A 20,478-nucleotide genomic window follows, 5' to 3' on the forward strand; every position below is an offset into this window, starting at 1 on the left:
CATTTGCTGATTGAAACTTGCTAGTAAGAAACTCATCTTCTGGGGTCTATGTTATATTCTGCTCAATATGCAGCAGAGTAAGTAACTCTGAAAGGCCAAGCCTGAAAACTTTGTCTGCTCTCTAGGCAGCCAAAATTAGCATGCTTCCAGTAAACAACTTTCTTGTGTTCTTTCTAAAGGAAGCACCTCAATTCAGAGCTGATCTGGTGGACTTCATTGCTCTTGTTCCATTTCCTCACCTGTAAAATGGAGATTGACCAGAAAAGAAAAGGGTAGCTTACTTCCTATGGGATGAACAAGAAGTATGTGCACTTTTTTTCCGGGGGCAGTGAGAATCATACTATTGCAAGGGATGTTTGGGGGTTGGGAAAGGGAACACACCAAAAGAAGTCTATAGAGGCAAAGTCACCCTGCAAAAAGAGGAAAGCATGGGAGGCCACTGATGAGAACTGAGTTGGCTGTGGAGGCCTAAATCCTCACTGAACCCAAAGAGTCAGAGACGACAGCAGGGAAATGCCTGCCCTGTCCCCTCATTGATGGTCTCTCTCTCCATCTCATGGCCTCCTTTTCTCTTAAGGAGAGATTTTTTTGAATCTGCTTTGGGAGAAAACATTAGGCTTTCTCCTCTACTTGTGGCAGTCCTTTAGGACAATGCTTACCAGTTCATTTCTCACTAGCACTGGCATTTTATAGCCGAGTGTCCTCTCCAGTGACCAAATGCCAAGAGGAAGAGCTGAGATGACAGAGCCGCCTGAGTCACTGCCAGAATTTCCTGAACCAGATATCTCCTAGTTCAATCTTCCAGCCAGCTGAGAATCACTGCAATTGGAAAAGACAGCAAGGAAGCTCAAGTTGAAGAGTCAGGCTAAATTCCCTGGGACTGGCCAGTAGCAACAGCCACCCAGCCAGGACACATGCTATTGTTGGGCTGATGCACACCAAGCTGCAGTACCCATTGCAAAGCTGAGTGCATGACACGCTTCAGAGAGAGCTGATACTTTCATTCCCACCTAGGAACCATCCTGCAAGTAGACATTCTACCTTAGCACCATGGCTTAGGAGATACCTCTGTGCAAGTCATGGCTAAAAATGCAGGGGAGGAACCCATGGCCCATGCACAGGAAGATGACTTCCTAGTGGAAAGAGAACTGAAAAGGAGGTAGGACTGGGACAGCAACATGTGTACCCAGACCCCCTGAAACAGTAAACACTTTATTACTTGCAAGTATCTGCTTCCTTTCTGGTGCCAGTATTACTTTTAACCTCTTTACCTCTTTCCGCAGCCTCTCCTGCTGCTGAATCAGATTGCTACCACCAGTCTTCAAAGCTGCACAGTCAATTACCCAAATCTCTCACCAGCTGTCCTAGGTCCACAGGCTACAGCAGAGGGCACAGATCCAAGAGAACATCCATCAAAGTCTTCTCATATTTTTTTTTCTAGACAGGTATTTGACTGTGCAAATCATTATCACGTGAAAGCAAGAGGACATTCTCTGTACACAGGGGAAGGACAAGAGTTAGAGCTTGTTGGATATATTGCATCAGCTTGTTGAAATTTTGCTTTCAAGTTTTTGCATTCAAGCTCACTTTTCTTCCCCCCCCCCTTTTTTTTTTCTGGAAGGGTGGGCTCACAGGTTGTTGTCTGTGATCCCTTGGTCTTATTCCAGTGTCGCTCCACGATTGCATGACTCCACTCCTGCACTCATCCCTTCCCATGGGCTGCAGTAAGAAGATGATGAACAAATCATAAATGTACTTCCTCAGTAACTGGAAGTGGTCTTACCTTCCACATCTTTCTCAAAGTCTTTAGCTGGGGGGAGAAAAAGGGAATCAGTTTGCTGTAAAGGGTCTAAAATCAGTTTCCACACCTGTTTCATATGAAAGTTTGTATATTTTAGTAGTACCCTTTTCCAAATCACACATGAATGATAGAAATAACTATATTTCTCAAAGAGCAGAAGCTGCATTTCTCTACACAGCATGTTGTGTTTATTCCTACAAGGTTTTTCAGACATACAGCATTAGATACTGAATTAGGAAATAAAAGCTAGATGTTCAGTTTTGTTTTATTAGAAGAAGCTTTCTTATCTATTGAGAAAATACATTGCAGGCTGGTGCACCTAGTACAAGGAACAAATTCTCAAAAAAATAAACCCAAATTGTTATCCCAAAACCACAACTCTTAAATTTCTCAAACCTCAATTTTGCTTTCATTATCTCAGTGACTTTCTCAACTTTAGCCAAAGCCCAAGTATTTGAACCTATTTACCTCTAAACAAAACAGACAACACTCAGTTGTCTCTAAGATGGAACATGTTAGTTTTGCTTAACCGGCCAAATCTAAGATTCCTCTTAGAAGCTGTCGATTAAGCCTTCTCCAGAAATTCTTCCATTATATGAAATAGCCTCCTCATTCCCCACAAAACAGAACAAACTGTCCACAAAACCCAGCAGCCTCAAGCAACGAAACAGAAGCTGAGCATAAGCACTGCTAGGTCTGTACTTGCTGCTGCTGTGCTTAGTAAAACATTTGTCTGTATGAGTGAGGGACATCAAACTCTGCTGGACAGGCTAAACCAAACCTTTCTAGTTTTGTGCAGAAAATACTTAAGTTTATGTAGGTACAAAATTTTCATCTCTTATGAGATGCTGTTTCACACGAACTTGGTAAGAAAGTGATAAAATCCCATCAGTTATGTTAAGAAAATGTCCTTCTTTTACCTTTATCCTTATTAGGATGTTCACAATTGTTGTGAAAATATTTAACATTTGTTTTAATCAGATTAAAACCAATGCATATACATTAAAGATTACATTCTTCTATGTCATCAGTGTCACCTGTTTAAAACAGGAAGGATTTTAAAGATGTGACTTGCTTATTGCTCACGATACTTTTTCCATTGAGTAAGTGAATCTGTGATTGCATTTTTTGTCAAGGAGAGGGCAAGATAACAGAAACATGTATATTGATTCTAAGATTAATTTTAAAATCCTGGAAAAATAAACTTTAACAAATTTGACCTAGAGGGTTGTCAACTAGTCAACATAACCAGATGTGTTCTGAAAGTTCAGACAGACTTAGGCCAGCTCTGATGGAGGGGGTGGGTTTCTTATCCATTTCTGAAAGTTAATTGAACAAGCATATGTAACAGAAAAGCATCATTAGCTTTATATGCCTCCAAACTCTCCTGGCTATCTCTTCAAACAGCAACACTGTTGGGAATGCGATCTGGGGAAAGGTAGTAGTAAGGAAGCTTTTTGTTCTTGTTGCGTTCGGTGATGGTGTTGACAATCTCATCCAAATTCTTGCGGAATTTTGCCATAGCCTCTTTCACTGGCTTCTCCACGAAGTGTTCATCTGGGTACATGCCCAGAAATAGCTAATTGAAAAACACCAAGAAATCATGCTTTAAGTAAGCAAAGGCAATTCTGTTTCAACATTATGTCATCCAGCAGAACAGCACCCAGAGTCTCACCTCACAAATGCTACTATTAAAATAGTACTAGCAATATTTAAGCTAGTCTACATCGAAACTGTCAATGAAAGATGCTCTCTGCTACCTCCCCTCCATTGCTGGCTGCTTCTTTCCATCCCTGCATCTTTTTGTAGTGCTAGTTCAGGTGTCTATGTGGCACCTCCTCCACCTGTACAGAGCTCATCTGCTGAAAAACAGGCACTTTTCAGGCCAGTGGTCAATCAGATGAGGTTCCTAAGCCAGATCTCTGCATAGCCATGCAAACATTTATGCTGCTAGAGAAAAGGGCAACATGAGAGTGGAATTAACAGCTAGAGATGAAAAAGGAAGATAACTACTTCATTCAGTGACAGTGGAAGTTTCTGTTGACTTAAAACTGTCTTTCAGAGTTTCAGTGACAGTTGCTTTAGTCAGCTTGGACTCTAAGGGTGCTCTGAATACTGCACTGACAATATGCACACTTAGGTGACTATTTCCCATGATAGTACTCATAGTACCAGCTTCTCTGCTAGTACTGCCTTTTTTTAGAGAGAAACTTAATTTAAAGTGCCCTCTGTCCATCATCATCCATTTAAGGATTTCAAAACATATCCCCGAGACAGAGCCCTTGGGTGAAACAACCAAATACTGACAACCTCATTTTACATGAAGGAAATGGCTACACACCATGCTTGCAAAGCCTTCCACAGGCTTGTTTTGTTTTTGCTTCTCACCAGCCAGGCACAAGCCACCACTGTAGTGCATGTGGCATTGGAGCAGATTTTTCAAAGGGACAGGACATGGGGACAGAGAACTGCTGTACCTTCTTCCCCAGCACTGTTGGGGCAAGGAATGGAAAAAACCCTTATGACTCTGCAGCCCTCTTCCTCCCACACCAGCATCCTTATTCATGCCATGCACAAGCTTAGAAACTTTCATTTGAGCTGAAACAGTCTCAGTAAAAGTATGACTTCTTGCTCAGAGCTGGTTTGCATCTGGTAGAACAAGGACAAACCCACACCACTGACACATCTCTACAGAAAAGTAAACATAGTCAAGTCAAGCACAGAGCAACAATACAATCTTGTGGGTCTGTGCAGTCTTGCTGTGGCCCTCATGGTCTCACCTACATCTCCACCACCCAGAGAAGGGAGGTTGACTTACTTCTTTGTCCTGGAATTGGCTCAAGGCCCAAACAGCTCCAAGATGCCAACAGGAACGTCCCCTGTCTGGCAGACTCTCCACAATTTGCTCAATGGTGACAGTCCCCTTTTCTGTTGGAGGAGGGCAGCGCATTGTTGGTGGGGCATTGGGAATCCAGGAACACCAGTCATACTGCACAACAGAGCAAGAGAGCACAGTGAAAAGCTACAGTGGTTGGTATTTAGGAACACAGTGAAGAAAATCAGGAGTTTGACAACAGGGAGTTTGCTTCTGTATTATGAGCCTTTCAGAAACAGAGGATATTAAGGACAGGGAGATGCTCTAGAGAAGGACTGGAGGTGACAAGGAAGTCCCTTCTGTTTTTGCTCAGGAACTCACAAGAGTCACCTAAATGGGAGTAGTTATTCTGCTAACCACAGGCATGTGCCACACAGCCCAGATGCACCAGCCAGGCTAAGGCCTTAGCTATTTTATTAAACAAAGACCTTTTCTGATAACCTGAGGTGACAGCTGAAAAAAAAAAAATTAAAATCCCCTTTTCTTCAGTTTCTCTTTTCTGCAAAATTTCCTCCAAGAACATGCCCACAGTACTGTGGTCAGGCAGTAAGAGAGATAAAGGATGCTAGTTCATCAAGTAATATGGAATATGGCATGCAGATATGGTGAGTGGCAGACTGGGAACTCAGAATCACTTCTGGCCTGCTTCATTGCTGTGAGCTGGTAATGTTTCCTTTTGCTTCAGATATGACCTTGAGTTTTGCTGCAATCTGAGATGATGCACTTCAGCTTAAAACTTGCAATACTGCCTGTCACAGTACCCTTCTGAACAAAATGTCCAGCCCACAGTTGAATAAAAATATCATGTGGTGAGTGAGCAATTGGCTCACAGGTCGAACACAAAGGTTCATAGTGAATGGGTAACATCAGACTGCTGACCTGTCACTAGTGGGGTTCCACAGGGCTCCACCTTAGGCCCTGTGCTCTTCAACATCTTCATAAATGACTTGGACACAGGACTGGAACGGATACCAAGCAAGTTTGCAGGTGATACAAAACATGGAAAAGCTGTTGACTCCCTTGAAGGCAGGGAGGCCCTGCAGAGAGACCTCAACAAATTAGAGGACTGGGCAATCACCAACTATATGAAGTTCAACAGAGGGAAGTGCTGAATTCTGCACCTGGGCTGAGGCAAACCTGGATGTTCATACAGACTGGGGAATGAGATGCTGGAAAGCAGTGCCATGGAAAGGGATCTGGGGATCCTGGTTGGTGGCAATTTGAATATGACTCAGCAGTGCCCTGGCAGCCAGGAGGGCCAACCCTGTCCTGGGGGCATCAGGCAAAGCATTGTCAGCTGGTCAAGGGAGGGGATTGTCCTGCTCTGCTCTGCACTGGGGCAGCCTCACCTTGAATATTGTGTGCAGTGTTGGGCACCGCAATATAAGAAAGATATTAAGCCATTAGGGAGTGTCCATAGGAGGGCAATGAAGATGGTGAAGGGCCTTGAGGGGAAGCCGTATGAGAAGCAGCTGAGGGCACTTGGTCTGTTCAGGCTGGAGAAGAGGAGACTGAGGGGAGACCTCATTGCAGTCTACAACTTCCTTGTGAGGGGAAAAGGAGGGGCAGACAGTGATTTCTTTTCTGTGGTGACCAGTGACAGGACCCTAGGGAATGGCCTGAAGTTGTGTCAGGGGAAGTTTAGGTTGGATATTGGAAAAAGGCTCTTCACCCAAAGGGTGGCTGAGCACTGGCACAGGCTCCCCAGGGAAGTAGTCACAGCACCAAGCCTGACAGAGTTCAGGAAGCATTTGGACACATAGTGTGACTCTTGGGGATGGTCTTGTGCAGGGCTAAGGGTTGGACTTGATGATCCTTGTTGGTCCCTTCCAACTCAGCATATTCTGTGGTTCTGTGAAATTAGCACAACTTACAACAGCAACCCACAGGAATCACCTGTGCCTGTGCTCGCAGCAAAGGCAGAGTAAAGCCACTTAGCATAACTCACTGCATTTCATTGCAGAATGAGCCTCACACTACCATCACATCTCAAATCCAGGCAGTTCGGGCGATGTGTGAAAAACATGGTAGCTAGGCTGGACACCTGAACCCTTCAGCATTCCTGAAAGAGGTCTTACCAAATGCTTGAAAAAAATTGCTCCCCATAATAAAATCAGTAAAACTAAAATATACAAGTTAGCCCCTAAATCTGAGCTTTGGTACATATGTAGGACTCAAAAGGCCTTTCTAAGCTTCCAAATTACTGCAGTTTCCATAGACTTCATGGGGATTTGCAGATGGCTCTGCAGTTATTTTGACCAGAAACAACAGTGTGATTCTGTACATCTACTAAAAAACACTTCTCAGACCTTGCCCTGGTAGATGTACCTCCCAGTCCAGAAGGAAGAACAGTCTTCCCACAAATTCCTACCTGACCAAAGTTCACAGCTGCATGTTGAGCCGATGTGGTGAATATTATCACTGTGAGATATTCTGCTAGTGTCTCTCGTGTCCTGATCATCTTAGGAAACCCTAAATGAGGGAGAAGAAAAGCTTAAGTAACCCAGCTATGAAGTAAACCTTTTATCCAGCAGTAATCAAAAGAAATGAGTAAGAGGGCTATGAAACAGTCACTGAGGAGGAGGGCATTCTATGAGTCTTGCTGTGTGGTCTAACAGAAGCTACTCAACCTCTCTGTGCCTTGGCTGTGTGGTTATAAAAACAGGGTGATCCTGCCTTACCTTATACAGGTTTGTGAGGTATCACCATTTGCAAAGTATGTGGTATTCCATAAGGGAAAGACAAAGTGTAATTACACCTTTAAAAAACACTGTGGCCCTGTCCTACCTACCCTGCAGCAAGGCACCCAGACAGTCCACAGGGCAGGGACCTCAGATGCTCCATTTTTCTTCAGTCTGCAGTGCAAGCAGGGAAGGCTCATGTCAAGGAGGAAGTGACCATGTGCTTGTATTTTTAAAGGTCTGAGGCTCAGCAATCAAGTGTACTGTGAGAGAGAGAGCAGGGAGAGCTTATTCGCTGAAATGGGAAGTGAGGAAATGAGAACTTCTGAAAGAGAAACAAAAGAATGAGGAACAGAAATACTTGCGTTAAGCTGTCTTTGAAGGAGAATAATCAAATGGAGCTATATAAAGAAAGAACGCAATAGTCAGGGACTAGGGCAATATTTTGCAACCAAAGCAACCCCAGGCCTGTATCTCTCTTATCCTCCCTAAATAACATGGTGCTGTACTTCCTGTCCCATTCCAGTGTGACCACAGGTCCCAGTAAACCTACAGCTCTGTCAGTACCCTGGAGCAACCTGCCCCTGGCTCAGCTGCTTCACACCTCCACCACCAACCTGATGCAGATGTGAACTCAACATGAGAGAGGGAAGAGGAACATGGTATCTCTGGTCAGCCACCAAGCCCCAAGTGGTGAGGATGCACCATCCCCTCCTGTGTTCTGCTATCCTAAGCACACTGTGCTCATCTTTAATGGAGTCTGGTATTCTCCCAGTCACAGCAGCCCTCACAGGGAAGAAACAGAGACTAGAGGGGGAGTCCCAAGTGCCATAGCCTCCCCCATTTATCCTCCTCCCATTCTTTACAGACCCAGCCAAGTCCCCCTGCTCTGGAGTGGCAGCAGTGCAGACAGAGATGGTGCAGGCCCGGCAGGTTTCCCATTTGCAGTGGCAGCCCTGCCCCTGGTGGTGCTTGTAGCTTCCCATTCCAGCTGTAGCCCTGGAAAGGCTCAGTACTTGTCCCATATCATGATGCTTAGGTCAAGCATGAAGTTCCTACAAGAAGGAACTTCCTTCTAAGCTTTTCCTAAGAGACAACTTGACAAACAAAAAGGATAGCAACTAGGGGTATCCCGATGGTTTGCTTGACCAGGAAGAGAGAGTCCAGGAGGTTGTTATACACCGGCACATACTGCTAATGACTGGAAATACCACAGGTTTGCCTGGACATCTTGCACTCAAATGTGTGCCTGCAATGTCAAAGCCATTTGCCCTAGGTACCTGGCCAACAGGTGTTGCCAGATGTAAATCAGCCAGGACAGGGTGAAGAATCCTCACCCACCTCTATACATTCCTGAAAATCTGCTTGGAAAAAATGTGAGTGGAAGTAAAAAAAACCCCATGTTTAGGGAAAGACAGGGGAGTGTTAAGTCACGTGGGAGAATTGAGCCATGTTATGGGTGAGAGCTTCCATGGCCAAGTAATGGTTTGCAAGAAAAGAGAGGCAGTGAGAAGAGACAGAGTAAAGGAGAATATTTCTTGGAAATAATTATGAGTATTTTCTCTTGAAGAGAGTAGACAGCTCAGTAGTGACATAGATGCCGAACAAATAAAAAGCGCAGCAAGATACTCCTGGAGAGGTTCTTACATGTTCTTATTTGGTGCAAGGTTTGAAAGAGAGGGTGCAAGGGGCTCTCACTGCTCCTTGTGATTTTTGTCAGTCTGCCTGGTGGTTCCAACAGCACCTACAGACAGCATCCCTCCCCAGTGCTTAAAGCATAAGCAGACAAAGATCAAAGGACCTGTCCCCAGTGCAGAGAGATTACATGAGTTGCCCAAGCCCATAATGAGAATCTGTGGCAAAAGAAGGCATTGTCTCCTGAGGGAGGGCCTGATCCAGGGTCTCACCCATAAAACTGAGCATTTTTGGGCCAAGAAGAGAGAGGGTCTCTAACAGCTCAAGGTGTGCTGTGCACGCAGCACTGCTGTCAGCAGGGACTCAACAAGCTGCAGACCTGGCAGGGCCATCACACCTTACCTGAGGCTTTCACACCCCTCATCCCATAGACGTAAATGTCTTTGACGAAAGCCTGGAGCTCCACATCCTCACACACCACCTCATCGCTCTCATAGTAGATGTGAATCACATCCTCTGCAAAACTGCGGGCAGGAACAAACGAACAAAACGAAATCAAAAGGAGAAAGCAAGTCTACTGTTCCTCAAGGTCGTCTACTGCCCTTGCAAATGCTGTGTGTGGAAAGGGATAAGGGCAAGAGAAGGTCTCAATACTCTCCTACCTCCTTCCTACAAGCAGCGGGAATGCACAGAGGGAAATTTGATTCATTTGGGACTGCAGCATCACTTCCTCCCCCAACAAGATGCTGGACCACACTGCATCTCCTGAACAATCTTGTGCACTTTATTCTCTGTCATCACATCTACATTCTTCACTTAATACAGACTCCCTCTTGCATATCCATGTGGCTCTCACTCTGGGAAGTGGGGTTCCCAAACTGTGATACCAGTACAATCCCCTTCATGTGGGACACTCCAAGGCTGCTCCTGAATACCATTCAAATAGTTGCACCCTCCTACTGGACATCCTTTTCATGAAACACGACTGGCACACTCCAAAGTGGAGGTGGCCCAGGAAATTTCTCCTGGGGAGAAGAGACCTAGAGCTATTTCCTACACCCACTTGTTTATAGCAGACATCGCCTCCCTGTTCTGTTCCTCTTTTCAAGGTCCCTCTTTCTACAAAAGCTCCCCAGGCTAACTCACCTCTGAAAGAAAGGCTCTTAAAACACTATGATAACAGAAAGAGTTCTGAAAGCATTAAAAATAGGTAAGCCTGATTTCCTGAAGATTTGTAGTTCATGACTGAATGACTGATTGACTGGGCTATGCGCTGAGATATTCTGTTAGCTCTGCAGGTACCTATAATCTCTTGCTAAATATTTTGACAACAACCCATAGGGTGAAACATTTGTCTGCAGACGCTGACTGATGCAATTAAAAACTGTTATCCAATAGAGATTTATCCCTTAATAAGATAAAAATCCATACATTTTATAAATTTATTGCAATTTGGAGACTTTTATTAATCTGTCAATGTGGTTCCTATCAGCCAACAAAGTCAAGAGTTGTCATTGAGGCAGACAACTGCATTAACACCAAGAGTTTAAGTAATTTTAGCTTTTAGAGAAAGCCAAAGGAAAAGAAAAATTCTGCTAAATGCAGAGAGAAAACTGAATGAGTTCTGTCTCCATGCATTTGGCACAGGTGCCAGGTGATATGGAATGTAATCCTCCTCTTACAAAATGGCAGTGTTTTAGACTCCATTGCATAGAAATATAGATTAGCATATGAAATGTAGGTGAAGCTTTTTGGGCTGCAGTATCTTGGGTTGATACATCTATCTGCAGTTAGATCAGAAAGAGGAAGCTGAGTATTAGAGAAGGGGTTTACAAATTTGCCTTGTGAGACTCCTTGTTTCTATAGGGACAACCTTATCAGCTTTCTTAAGTCTACGCCATCTACCACATGTGAAGTAATGCTGGGAATAGAAACTATTTTATCAAAAGTGAAGACTGATAACCCTGTAGTGTGGGAGATTCATGGTGACACATGCACAACCATGTCAGGATCCTGACCATGGGTCAGGGTCTCACATACTCTAAAGGGTACTGCCTACACCATTTATAAATCAAATTATTCACCTATGAAGAATCTCTCAGCCAAGTTTGAGGCAGTGTAACACAATCCTCCAGTGAGGTTAACACCCACAAACAGTCAAACTAAACTGAGTTGACTAAGTACTACCTGGTATTTGAAAGTCATATCTTGATATGCAAAGAAAATACAGGAAAGAGAAGGACAAAAAAACTGGACTACATAAAGAAAACAACCACAGCAAAGTTATAACTTCCTTTTCTCTCAAATGGGCACTAACAATTGCAGGAAATTTTGCAAGATAACCCCTTGTCAAAACACAGAGAAAACACAGGAGACAAAGATATACCCAAAACTTTGAACATTATGCTTGCATCATAAACCCTCTATTTTCTGTACACAAAAGACCTAATTTTTAATGAACATGCTTTTCAAAAGTCATGCAACCAGGAACAGCTGCATATTTAGTAAGCAACTTATGCTATGCAAAAATACATTGTTTGTTAAACTAAACATTGCAGCAGAATAAAACCCTTATGAATCGTTCCATTCTGAGGCAGTGTTTCAGACCTGAAAAGGAACCACATTTGTGTGGTTGAGCAGCCTTACAGTACCTCTCCTGACTCAGAATTGCTGCCCTCCCTGATTAAACTCAGGTCTTGCAATTTTAAAGCATTTTTTAAGAAAGGTTTTGCTCTAATCAGTTAATACCTAATTTATTGAGTTTCAAAAGACAACTTTCACAGAAGTCAATCTTACATTTTCACTCCACAAAAACCTTGATGAACTCACGTGACTGGCTCAGAGAGCTGGGTCTTATTTTCATTTGTACATAGCTAAAAAAATTGTTAATAAATTCCCTTTCCAGGTTAAATTCTAACTCAGTAAATTCTTGAAATCCTATAGAAGAGTACTTATAAAGGGTCCTCTGAAATACAGAATACAAGAAAACTGAAAAAAGCAGGAATTAACAGTCTTTCAAGAGTGTATGCTTGGCTGTATCTTTTTCCTCCAAATAGATATGCTGGATGGAAAAGGCACCACATTACTAAACAGCTCATGTATCGTTCACAAGAGAAGAAGTGAAGAGAAAAAGTGAGCAGAAAAAAAAAGAGATCTGTGTCTCTGTGACAGTGACTTTATGAGTCATTTCTTGAACTATGGTCTTCTACCTCTTTATAGCCTCCCAGACTTTAATGCCATCATCCCGGTAGTAGTAGTAGGGGATATCCTCTTTGCTGTCCATCCCTTTAGCTTTGATCTCCTCTGGGAAGCAGAGGGAACGGTAAGTCAGATCTTTCATTGCTTTCTGTACCATTTGTACATGTCCTCCTCCACCCGTAGCATTTGCCTGCAGGAAGAATGGCAAGATGGGAACAGTGTTCACTTTGTGCCAAGACTGGCTTTCCAAATTTTCAGGAGACAGTATTCAGAGTGCTGATGAATCTCTTTTTCAAGGAGAAAACCAAATCTCCACACAAAGTACCAAACTGCAGAGTCCTACTGGAACTGTGCATTTTCACTGCAGAGATTTCATACCTCTCCCATGAATCACTGTTATTAACCACATTTTCACCATAGGTACAGCAGCTGCTTATACTGGAGTACAGCACCATCAAAGCATGGCACTTTCTGCCAGCCCTATGCTCCAGAATCAGTGCACATGTGAAGGAAGGCAGCCATGAGTGTGTCAGATGAGGGCTTTAGCTAAACTATGCACTGCTGCTACAGAGTAGTTTAGGAGAATATGTTTAGGGATGAAGGCTACCATCAGCCACCCTGGAATTTATGCCTGGAGATCAATCCTGCTGGGTGTCTACTGATGAGGACTGGCCAGGGTTTCAGTATATTTACATTTGGAAAACACAGCAGCACTTCAAAACTCTTTAGAAAATCACTGCACAGAAGTTCCCAAATGTTGGTTTTCTAGCATATGATGTGAAAAGTAGCAGTAGTCACCTTACACTTACTGTCCTCCAGCTGGTTGTTCATCTACATTGGAACCAAGAAACTCTGGAACTCCAGGACCCTTGCTGGCAGGTTTTAGCCATACACTCTTCCCACATGCATGGGGTGCGGACATGATGCTTCTGTTTAAAGGGATGGGAGGTCTCCACAGTCTGCAGTGGAGTACAGATGACACAGAAGGTGGCTGGATTTAACCTCTCTATTTTGCTTGGGTGAAAAACTCCGAGGCAAGGAAGCTATTTTTGGCCTGGTGCAAGTGGTGTAAGGAAGACAGAGTTGTCCTGAAACAGAGGCTCCCTCTTTGAAAGGGCTTCTGAAACCTCCTCAAACTTAACATTTATTCCTAGCATGTTGTTACAGAGACTGCTGTGTGCTGACTTACTGTGGTTCCTAGATCCAGCATTCTATTTCTCCCACTTAACTTGGTGTCATCTGTCAACTTACTGAGGATGCACTCAACCCCTCATTCAAATCATCGATAAATATACTGCTATGTTTCACTGGCTCAGATGAAGCTGAGATTTAATCCTAGCAGATCTGCTGTTTATGGCAACTCAAGAAGACAGGCTGGAATCTACATCCACTATTTGTGGGCTTCAAAATGTCTTACCTATGTGTCTTTCAGTGATGAAGATTTCAATTTGCAATTTTTATTCTCACAGAGTACTTAAAGAAATTTGGGACTTAACCGTGTGCATACGTGTACAGAAATTTATGTGCGCAATATGATATCTTGCACTCCTATATATATGTGACCCAAAGTCACATCAGCAATAAGTGAGATACTGACTGACATTGGCCAGTTCTGATTTGGCTACTTAAAAGTAAAAGAGAATATCTTTAGGACAACAAGCCATCAGTTCTGTGTGCCCGTTTCTCAGGTGATATTAGTTATGTTTGCCCTTTAGTAGCAAGGCCAAGAAATAAGGCAATATGTGATGAACAAAGGATATGTACATACATAACCACAAAGAACTGTGAACAAACATGAACAATGAAGATTCACAAAGAGGATTACCTACCTTGTCAAAAAGGCCACATTCACAGATAAGCTGTTCTCGGGCTTTGGTATTGATGGCTATTGTGAACCGCATATGTGGCACCAAGAGCTGTGAAATGGGACAAACAACGAAAGAAGGCAAATTCTCAGGCTGAATTCAACAGCAACCAGATGTAAAGGTTGAAGTCCTGAAGGTCCTGGTGGTTTAGCTGTATCTTGCCTTGTAGGGCAGCCAGTTAAACTATTTCAGAACTATCACCAGAACTTCCTTTTGGTTTGTCAACCTGATGTGATAACCACCCTAGCCCACATACATCCCTTCATGCAAGAACCAACCTTGAAGAGGGGATGTACAGCAGGCAGCTGCCGGAACATGGCTATGCTGAACACTTCTGAGACTAAGTGTGTCCGTAAGAGGTGGGTCACTGTCTGATGGATGTGGAAATCAGAGGAGCGGACCCAAATTTTAGCTAGCAGCCAATCATATGTGGCATCTGAAGGAAGGAATATGGGATTGTCTGGCCCAGGCTTTTGACCAAGCTGAAAGATACAAAGAACATGAAATCTCAAGTACTTCATGTTTAAAATGAGACAACAAGCAATGTGTCCCTTTAGAGACTCTGACAGTAGGCCCACCTGGATTGCAATAGGTACAATTTTATTCTCCAGATTCTTATACAGCAGACAGATGGGTGCAGCCAAGTACTGTATTGTGCATGGGTCTGTTTTATTGGCATCCACACCATCAAGGAGCTCATAGTCCACAATGAAAATGTTTCCTTGCTGTGGGGATAAAAAAAAAAAAAGGAAGCATGATGTGTTTTAATGGTGTGCAAGCAGCAAGGCTCGGAACAAAGAAATGAGAAGTCTTGGCCAGAGACTTACTTCTGCCTGGTGGTTACAAGTTACCACTGGCCTGCCCTTGCCCTTGCTCATAGTGGCTCAGAGGTGATGCCATTGAGACACCAAGTACGATTTTACAAACTGACTACTTGTGTCTGCAGAGTCTGACAGTGAGTCTTTCAGCAAAGAGCATCTATGTGTTTGGCACTCATGCAGTGACACTCAGATGTAAACAAGTTTCACACTGCCAGTTGAAGAGAACCCTGAGCTCATTGTACAAACAAAAGCAAGGCACCACCCTTTTCAACCCTTCTTCAGCACGTTAGTTCAACTCAGCAGGTGACAACAGGGGTAAGACCTGGTCTCGGTAAGACCCTACCAGGAAAGGAAGAGACATTTTCCCTCCTGAGGCATTCAGTCAATCCCTAACCTTTCAGAGGAAACCACTGAAAAAGGACCCTTCACTTCCTGGTTACAGCTCTTCCACTGGACCTGCAGAAAGGCATGGCCTGCAGCTCCAGGACAGCAGGAGAAAGCAGTCAACAGAAGTGCTGCCAGTCTGCAGAGACAAACGGCTTTGCCATGACCAACCAGAAAGCCTGAAGAGAGATGTGACTGAAGCAGTTAGAACAGAGTTTGGAGGTGAGAGAATACGAGAAGGAATGGGTGCAGTCCAGCCTGATCCAGAGCTGTACCTTCACTTCCTCTTCCAGTGTCAGGTTCCTCTCCAGACTGCATTCTACCATATCCATAGTCACAGGCAGCTTCTTGGGTATCTCCATGCATCTCCGTATCAGCACAGGATTGCATCCATTCAGGAACTGGTAGCCAAACATAAAATCTTCCTTCCAGTGCTGCATCACATATTCTAAAGGAAAAACAAACCTGAAGCATCAATATTTGCACTGCATCAATATCCTACTGTATTGTAGGATTCTTCCTTTCCCCCTCACTTTTTTGTTATACTGCACTCCAACTTTGACTACAGAAAGCAGCAGAAAAGGATTCAAAAGGTGACACGGAATTTTAAGAAAAAATCACTTAAATGGAAAATTTAATCTTTGCTTCTCACTTTAATAAAAAATAAATTGATAATAATTTGTTTCTCCATGTACAGAACCAATGAGGAGTAAAATATTCCAATTCTATGAAAAATACTCTCTTCATCTGCAAATGACCTTCTCAGGTCTTCCATTATATTTTTAAATCTCACTCTTCAAATTCATAAGGCATGCAGTACAGAGGAATAAGTCCAAAAACAGATGGTACAGGCAGGAAAAGGGAAATACACAACAAGGTGTGTAGGGAAAGAACAGTAGTGGCTGGAGCAGTTCTTTTAGCTAGAGTTGGGTGAGGGATACCTGGGGATGGGTTTGGATTTGGCTTTCACTTAGCAAAACTCCTTGTTCATTATTTTGCTTGTTTAAATTTTTTTCCCTCTATTTAATTTTCAATTGCTAATATAAACCCAGATAAATGTATCAGTAAAATTCTAGTCTGGGGTATTTCATCTCTTTACTATTCCACATGTAGTACTAATGGATGTTTTCCATAGTTGCAGTGTTCTGTTTCATAATATCATGTCACCACTTCAGTTTACAAGTTCAGAGTCAGAAAAAACATGATTATGTGAATAATCCCATTGCTGTCTTCAGGGGGAAAATTAAACTAGTAAAGTTTTCCACTATTGTCTGTTTTCAGACAAGGTAGAACTTTTTCTGAAAGCAATTTATTTTTCTAAAGAGGGTAGAAAGATGAAAAATATAAGCCCAAGGGAATGCAGTGATAATTAAAACAAAAAGTCTCAAAACCCAGAATGTTCTCTAACAAAGCATAAAAACATTACGTTTACATGAAGTGACATTTACACTATCTCTGTCAATTGCATAATGAGTCTGAAGTTGTATCTGAAGTTTACACCAAACAAAAAATAATTCATCACCTTAGACAGAAACTGCATGACTGAAAAATGCCTTGAACCATCTTCTCCATTATCCCTGTTTCTGCCAAGGCTTGCAAAAAAGGCAAATTCAGAATTGCATTAACATAACTGAGACTGACACTTAATGTTTAAATGTCACAGAATTGGAGCTTTCCTCATGGGTATGGAAATGTTATCAATGAAATTAATTGCAGATCACATCTAATTCTTGTGTTAAAAGTATTTCAGGAAGCAATCTTATTAAATGTAACAAATTGCTGTAATTAGTTTTTAATAGCTTTGCCACCTCGTGTGCTTGGTTTTATACCCTTGACCACATAATTACTCTTATTTGCGTGAACTGATCCTTAGGTAGCCTGAAGAAAGGTAAAACTTCAGAGCAGGAGGGAAAAGATTTTCCTTTGCAGAGTATGAGCAGCCTATTCACACACTAACAAATTTATAGTAGCTGTGCATTTATTATATCCAGTAAAACAATCTAATAATGTAACCATGGGTAAGAGCAGAAAGTTGGGCCTGGTTCACAAATCCAAAGCTCCCCACCCCTGCTCTACAGAAATGTCACCATGAACTTCAAAACCCGTGACTGTCTGCAATTGTTTTTACTGGGTTTTCAAGTAACTGCCAAGATTTTCGTATTGAAAAGGGCTAAAGAAAAGCTGTAGTTTGTCTTTTATATGTTAATACTACATCAATGGAGTTTTTAACAGTAGGAAAGACACTGAAAAAACTGAACACCCCTGAAACCAAAAGTGAAACTCACACTCTGAGACAGGGATTTTTGTCTTCTAGTAAGAAGATGTGAGTATGAAATGGCAAACACAAGTAGGATATTTAATGAAATACACAGTTAATTCTGACATATTTTTGACAAGAGACATTTTGGATAAATGCCACAAGCTTTTTCAGCTCGAGCTCACACTAATTTCCAGTAAGAACCACAGTTCCTCAGAGTGTGGTCTGATGACTCACCCTGGCTCAGCAGGACCAGGTGAATGAGTTACAGCTCCCACATCATTCTCAGCATTTTGCAACCCATCCCCAGATCCACTGGCCTAACAGCATGGGCCTTCATATCTGAGTTTTGTCAAAATAATCCCTGTGGGGAAAAATATACCTCTGGAAAGCATTTGAGCTGCCCCATGTCACTGACACAGATGGCCCACAAGAACCAACTGAGGGGAGCTACAGGTCTTATGACAGCAGAACCAAGGCAGTAGCAGCATCCCTGTGTTGGAACAGGGTCGAGAAGCTGGGACTTTTAGCAGCAATGCAACTGAGCACATGGCTGGGATATTAGGCAACAGTCTTTGATCTTGTCTGTCAGAGGCAAGAGGGGTCACCTTCACACTTGCCCTTAGCAGAGAACAGTACCAGACTTGCCTTTTTGGAGATTTTCCATGTATTTAGATGGCTGAAGTGGGACATGCACAATCAAACTTTCAAAGATGCCTTAAAGCTAATATGATCTGAAAGGCACCCCCACTAAGCTATCTCTAGGTTTAGATGCAAAATACGTAATAAAATATATCCTATGGGACTTGTACATACTTGAAAATACATTTCTAAAACCCAAAAGGGACTATGATGCCCAACTGGACTGACACCCAGTATAGCTCAGGACAGAGAAAGTCACTGAGCATTTACCAGTAATTTTAGTTCCTTGTGAGATCATATCTTTGTTTTTCAGTCTTGAGGGTTGATGGTATGATCTGCAGCCTGAGATTAGAGTTTACTTACTGGAGAGCAGAGAGCAGGTCAGCCACTTCCATCCTGATCAGATATGTACAAGACAATTAATTATCATTCTATGACACAAACATGAGCAAATGTTGATAAACCCACCAGAGATTGTGTTGCTGATTCTGACAAAGATCCTCTCAAAATCTGCAAAATCACTCCAGGAGGACTGGAACATGTGCATGAACCGGTTGATATAAAGATTCTCCATCCTAAATATACACCAAAATAAAACATATCTGAAAAAAATGATCTTCAGTGTCCTCAATACCCTTCCCCATTCTTTTCCACCCTTTTATATATCTAAACACAAATTTTTAGCAATGGAATATGGGATTGGTCACCCTACAGAATTAAATTTGCAGGCTGTACCTTTACACACAAGCCTGAAAGGCATATCAAGGGCCCAGCTCCTGCTATTGCACTTACAGAACTCTGTTCTAGAGTTGTTCTTGGCAGCCTACAACAGCAGTGCTTTAGGACCTATGTCATATAAAAACTATAGTCAGAAAAACTAGTGCTTCACATGTTGTCAGTAGTTAGCATCAGCTGAGACTGCTGAGATGATTATTAACACCAATTCAGAAAGGGATATGGTAACACAAAGAGACTGAGTGATGTGCAGAACAAGTGAATTCAGAACAAACACAGCCCAGGATCAGTCAGCCACTATTCCTAAACAGCTGCTGTAAGTCTCTATGTGATCAAGGCCAGACTGGATCCGTACAGTGTGACATTTGAGCTTTTGAGAGCTTTCTATTTACTTGAGCTGCTGGTTAAACTTGGCCCTTAAACCTCAGAAACCAAATCACTTGGTTGCAGACATCACATGAACACAGTGGGCTGGGAACCAGATATATCTCATTTAAAGTGCAAATTCAGCAAAATATTCTGTCTACACCACAGCTGAGCAAGTCCCCTTTATATGAGATGACAAGTCCGAAATTATTACATAAATGCTAAACTGTTCTTATTAAATAGAATTCCTTTGCTTTGACTAGAAAGCAAATAATGAATTTGGAAAAGAAAGCTGGTTTCCCACTAACACTTCAAATGCGCACACAGCGCACCAAGATACGCAGGGCAGATGACAGAGTAAAGAAAGGTCACAGTGTTGCAGGAAATTCTCCCAAACAGAATTTGAGGGAGGAAGAATCCCAGAAGGGTGGATTTATCATCACTAAACTTATAAAAAGGCTTGGATTAGAACTGGCTCAAGAGGACCAAAAGTCTGGAGAAACAGCAAATGGTAATCTGGAGGAGGGCTCTAGACCAGCATGACCATAACCCCCACAAAGGAGCTGCTTCTGCACTAAGCCCAGATGGGGTACATGCAGAATGGGCTGTTTCTGCTGCTGCAGATGGTAGTCAAGGTTAAGAGGTGTCTGGAGGCATGCTAGGAAGGAAAACTCACACAACTGTCTAGGCTAGAACAGGACATGACTTCTCCAGAGGTCTCTTGTAACTACTGGGCAGGACTTTCTGGATAGGGACTAGGTATCTGAATCACAGATGACCTTCCAGAGGAAGTATGACCATCACCAGAAGTTTAAATTATTTTAAAAAACAAAACTTGATAGCTTGAGAACAGTTATTTGAGACTGTCTTATTTTAGAGTTTCCACTAAAGGTCCTGTAGAGCCTCTGCCCTCCTTCAGAACCACTCTAGGATTAGAAAACACTTGACACATGAACTGATATGTACTGCTCCTCTCCTGTTTGTCTTACCTGAGGCTACTGATCAAACCAAGCAGTAGGCACAGCACCTGGGATCTAGTCACAAATCTGCTGTGGTTTGACCTGCTGAATGCCAGGCACACATTCATTCTCAGGTATTTCAAAGATTTCTTCCAAAAGGAGAAAGCTTTTCACATTTCCTATCTTGGAACAAACTTGTGAAGAACTTAGAAAATAAAACTTGCTTTCCCCAAGAAATCAAGTATTTCTTGGATATCAT

At 42.7% G+C, this 20,478-nt stretch overlaps 1 protein-coding gene across 2 annotated transcripts in view; it reads right to left on the reverse strand.

Annotated features, from left to right (window-relative positions):
* Positions 1 to 2,048: 2,048 nt before the first annotated feature.
* The window catches only part of ALOX5 (arachidonate 5-lipoxygenase), a 30,461-nt gene continuing 12,031 nt past the window's right edge, over positions 2,049 to 20,478 (reverse strand). Inside the window, exons 5-14 of one of the 2 annotated variants that reach the window (XM_027648281.1) lie at positions 18,628 to 18,734; positions 15,536 to 15,708; positions 14,634 to 14,780; positions 14,334 to 14,537; positions 14,020 to 14,106; positions 12,202 to 12,380; positions 9,395 to 9,516; positions 7,048 to 7,148; positions 4,620 to 4,790; positions 2,049 to 3,380 (exon numbers count right to left, since the gene is read on the reverse strand). In XM_027648281.1, coding sequence (XP_027504082.1) covers positions 3,201 to 3,380; positions 4,620 to 4,790; positions 7,048 to 7,148; positions 9,395 to 9,516; positions 12,202 to 12,380; positions 14,020 to 14,106; positions 14,334 to 14,537; positions 14,634 to 14,780; positions 15,536 to 15,708; positions 18,628 to 18,734 — 1,471 coding nt within the window. In that variant the 3' untranslated portion in view covers positions 2,049 to 3,200. Of the gene's footprint in view, positions 3,381 to 4,619; positions 4,791 to 7,047; positions 7,149 to 7,467; positions 7,621 to 9,394; positions 9,517 to 12,201; positions 12,381 to 14,019; positions 14,107 to 14,333; positions 14,538 to 14,633; positions 14,781 to 15,535; positions 15,709 to 18,627; positions 18,735 to 20,478 lie in introns of those variants that run through there. The other variant, XR_003528464.1, reaches the window with a different exon arrangement.

Source organism: Corapipo altera, unplaced genomic scaffold (assembly GCF_003945725.1).
Source record: "Corapipo altera isolate COAL_440 unplaced genomic scaffold, ASM394572v1 56, whole genome shotgun sequence".
Classification (NCBI taxonomy): Eukaryota; Metazoa; Chordata; class Aves; order Passeriformes; family Pipridae; genus Corapipo; species Corapipo altera.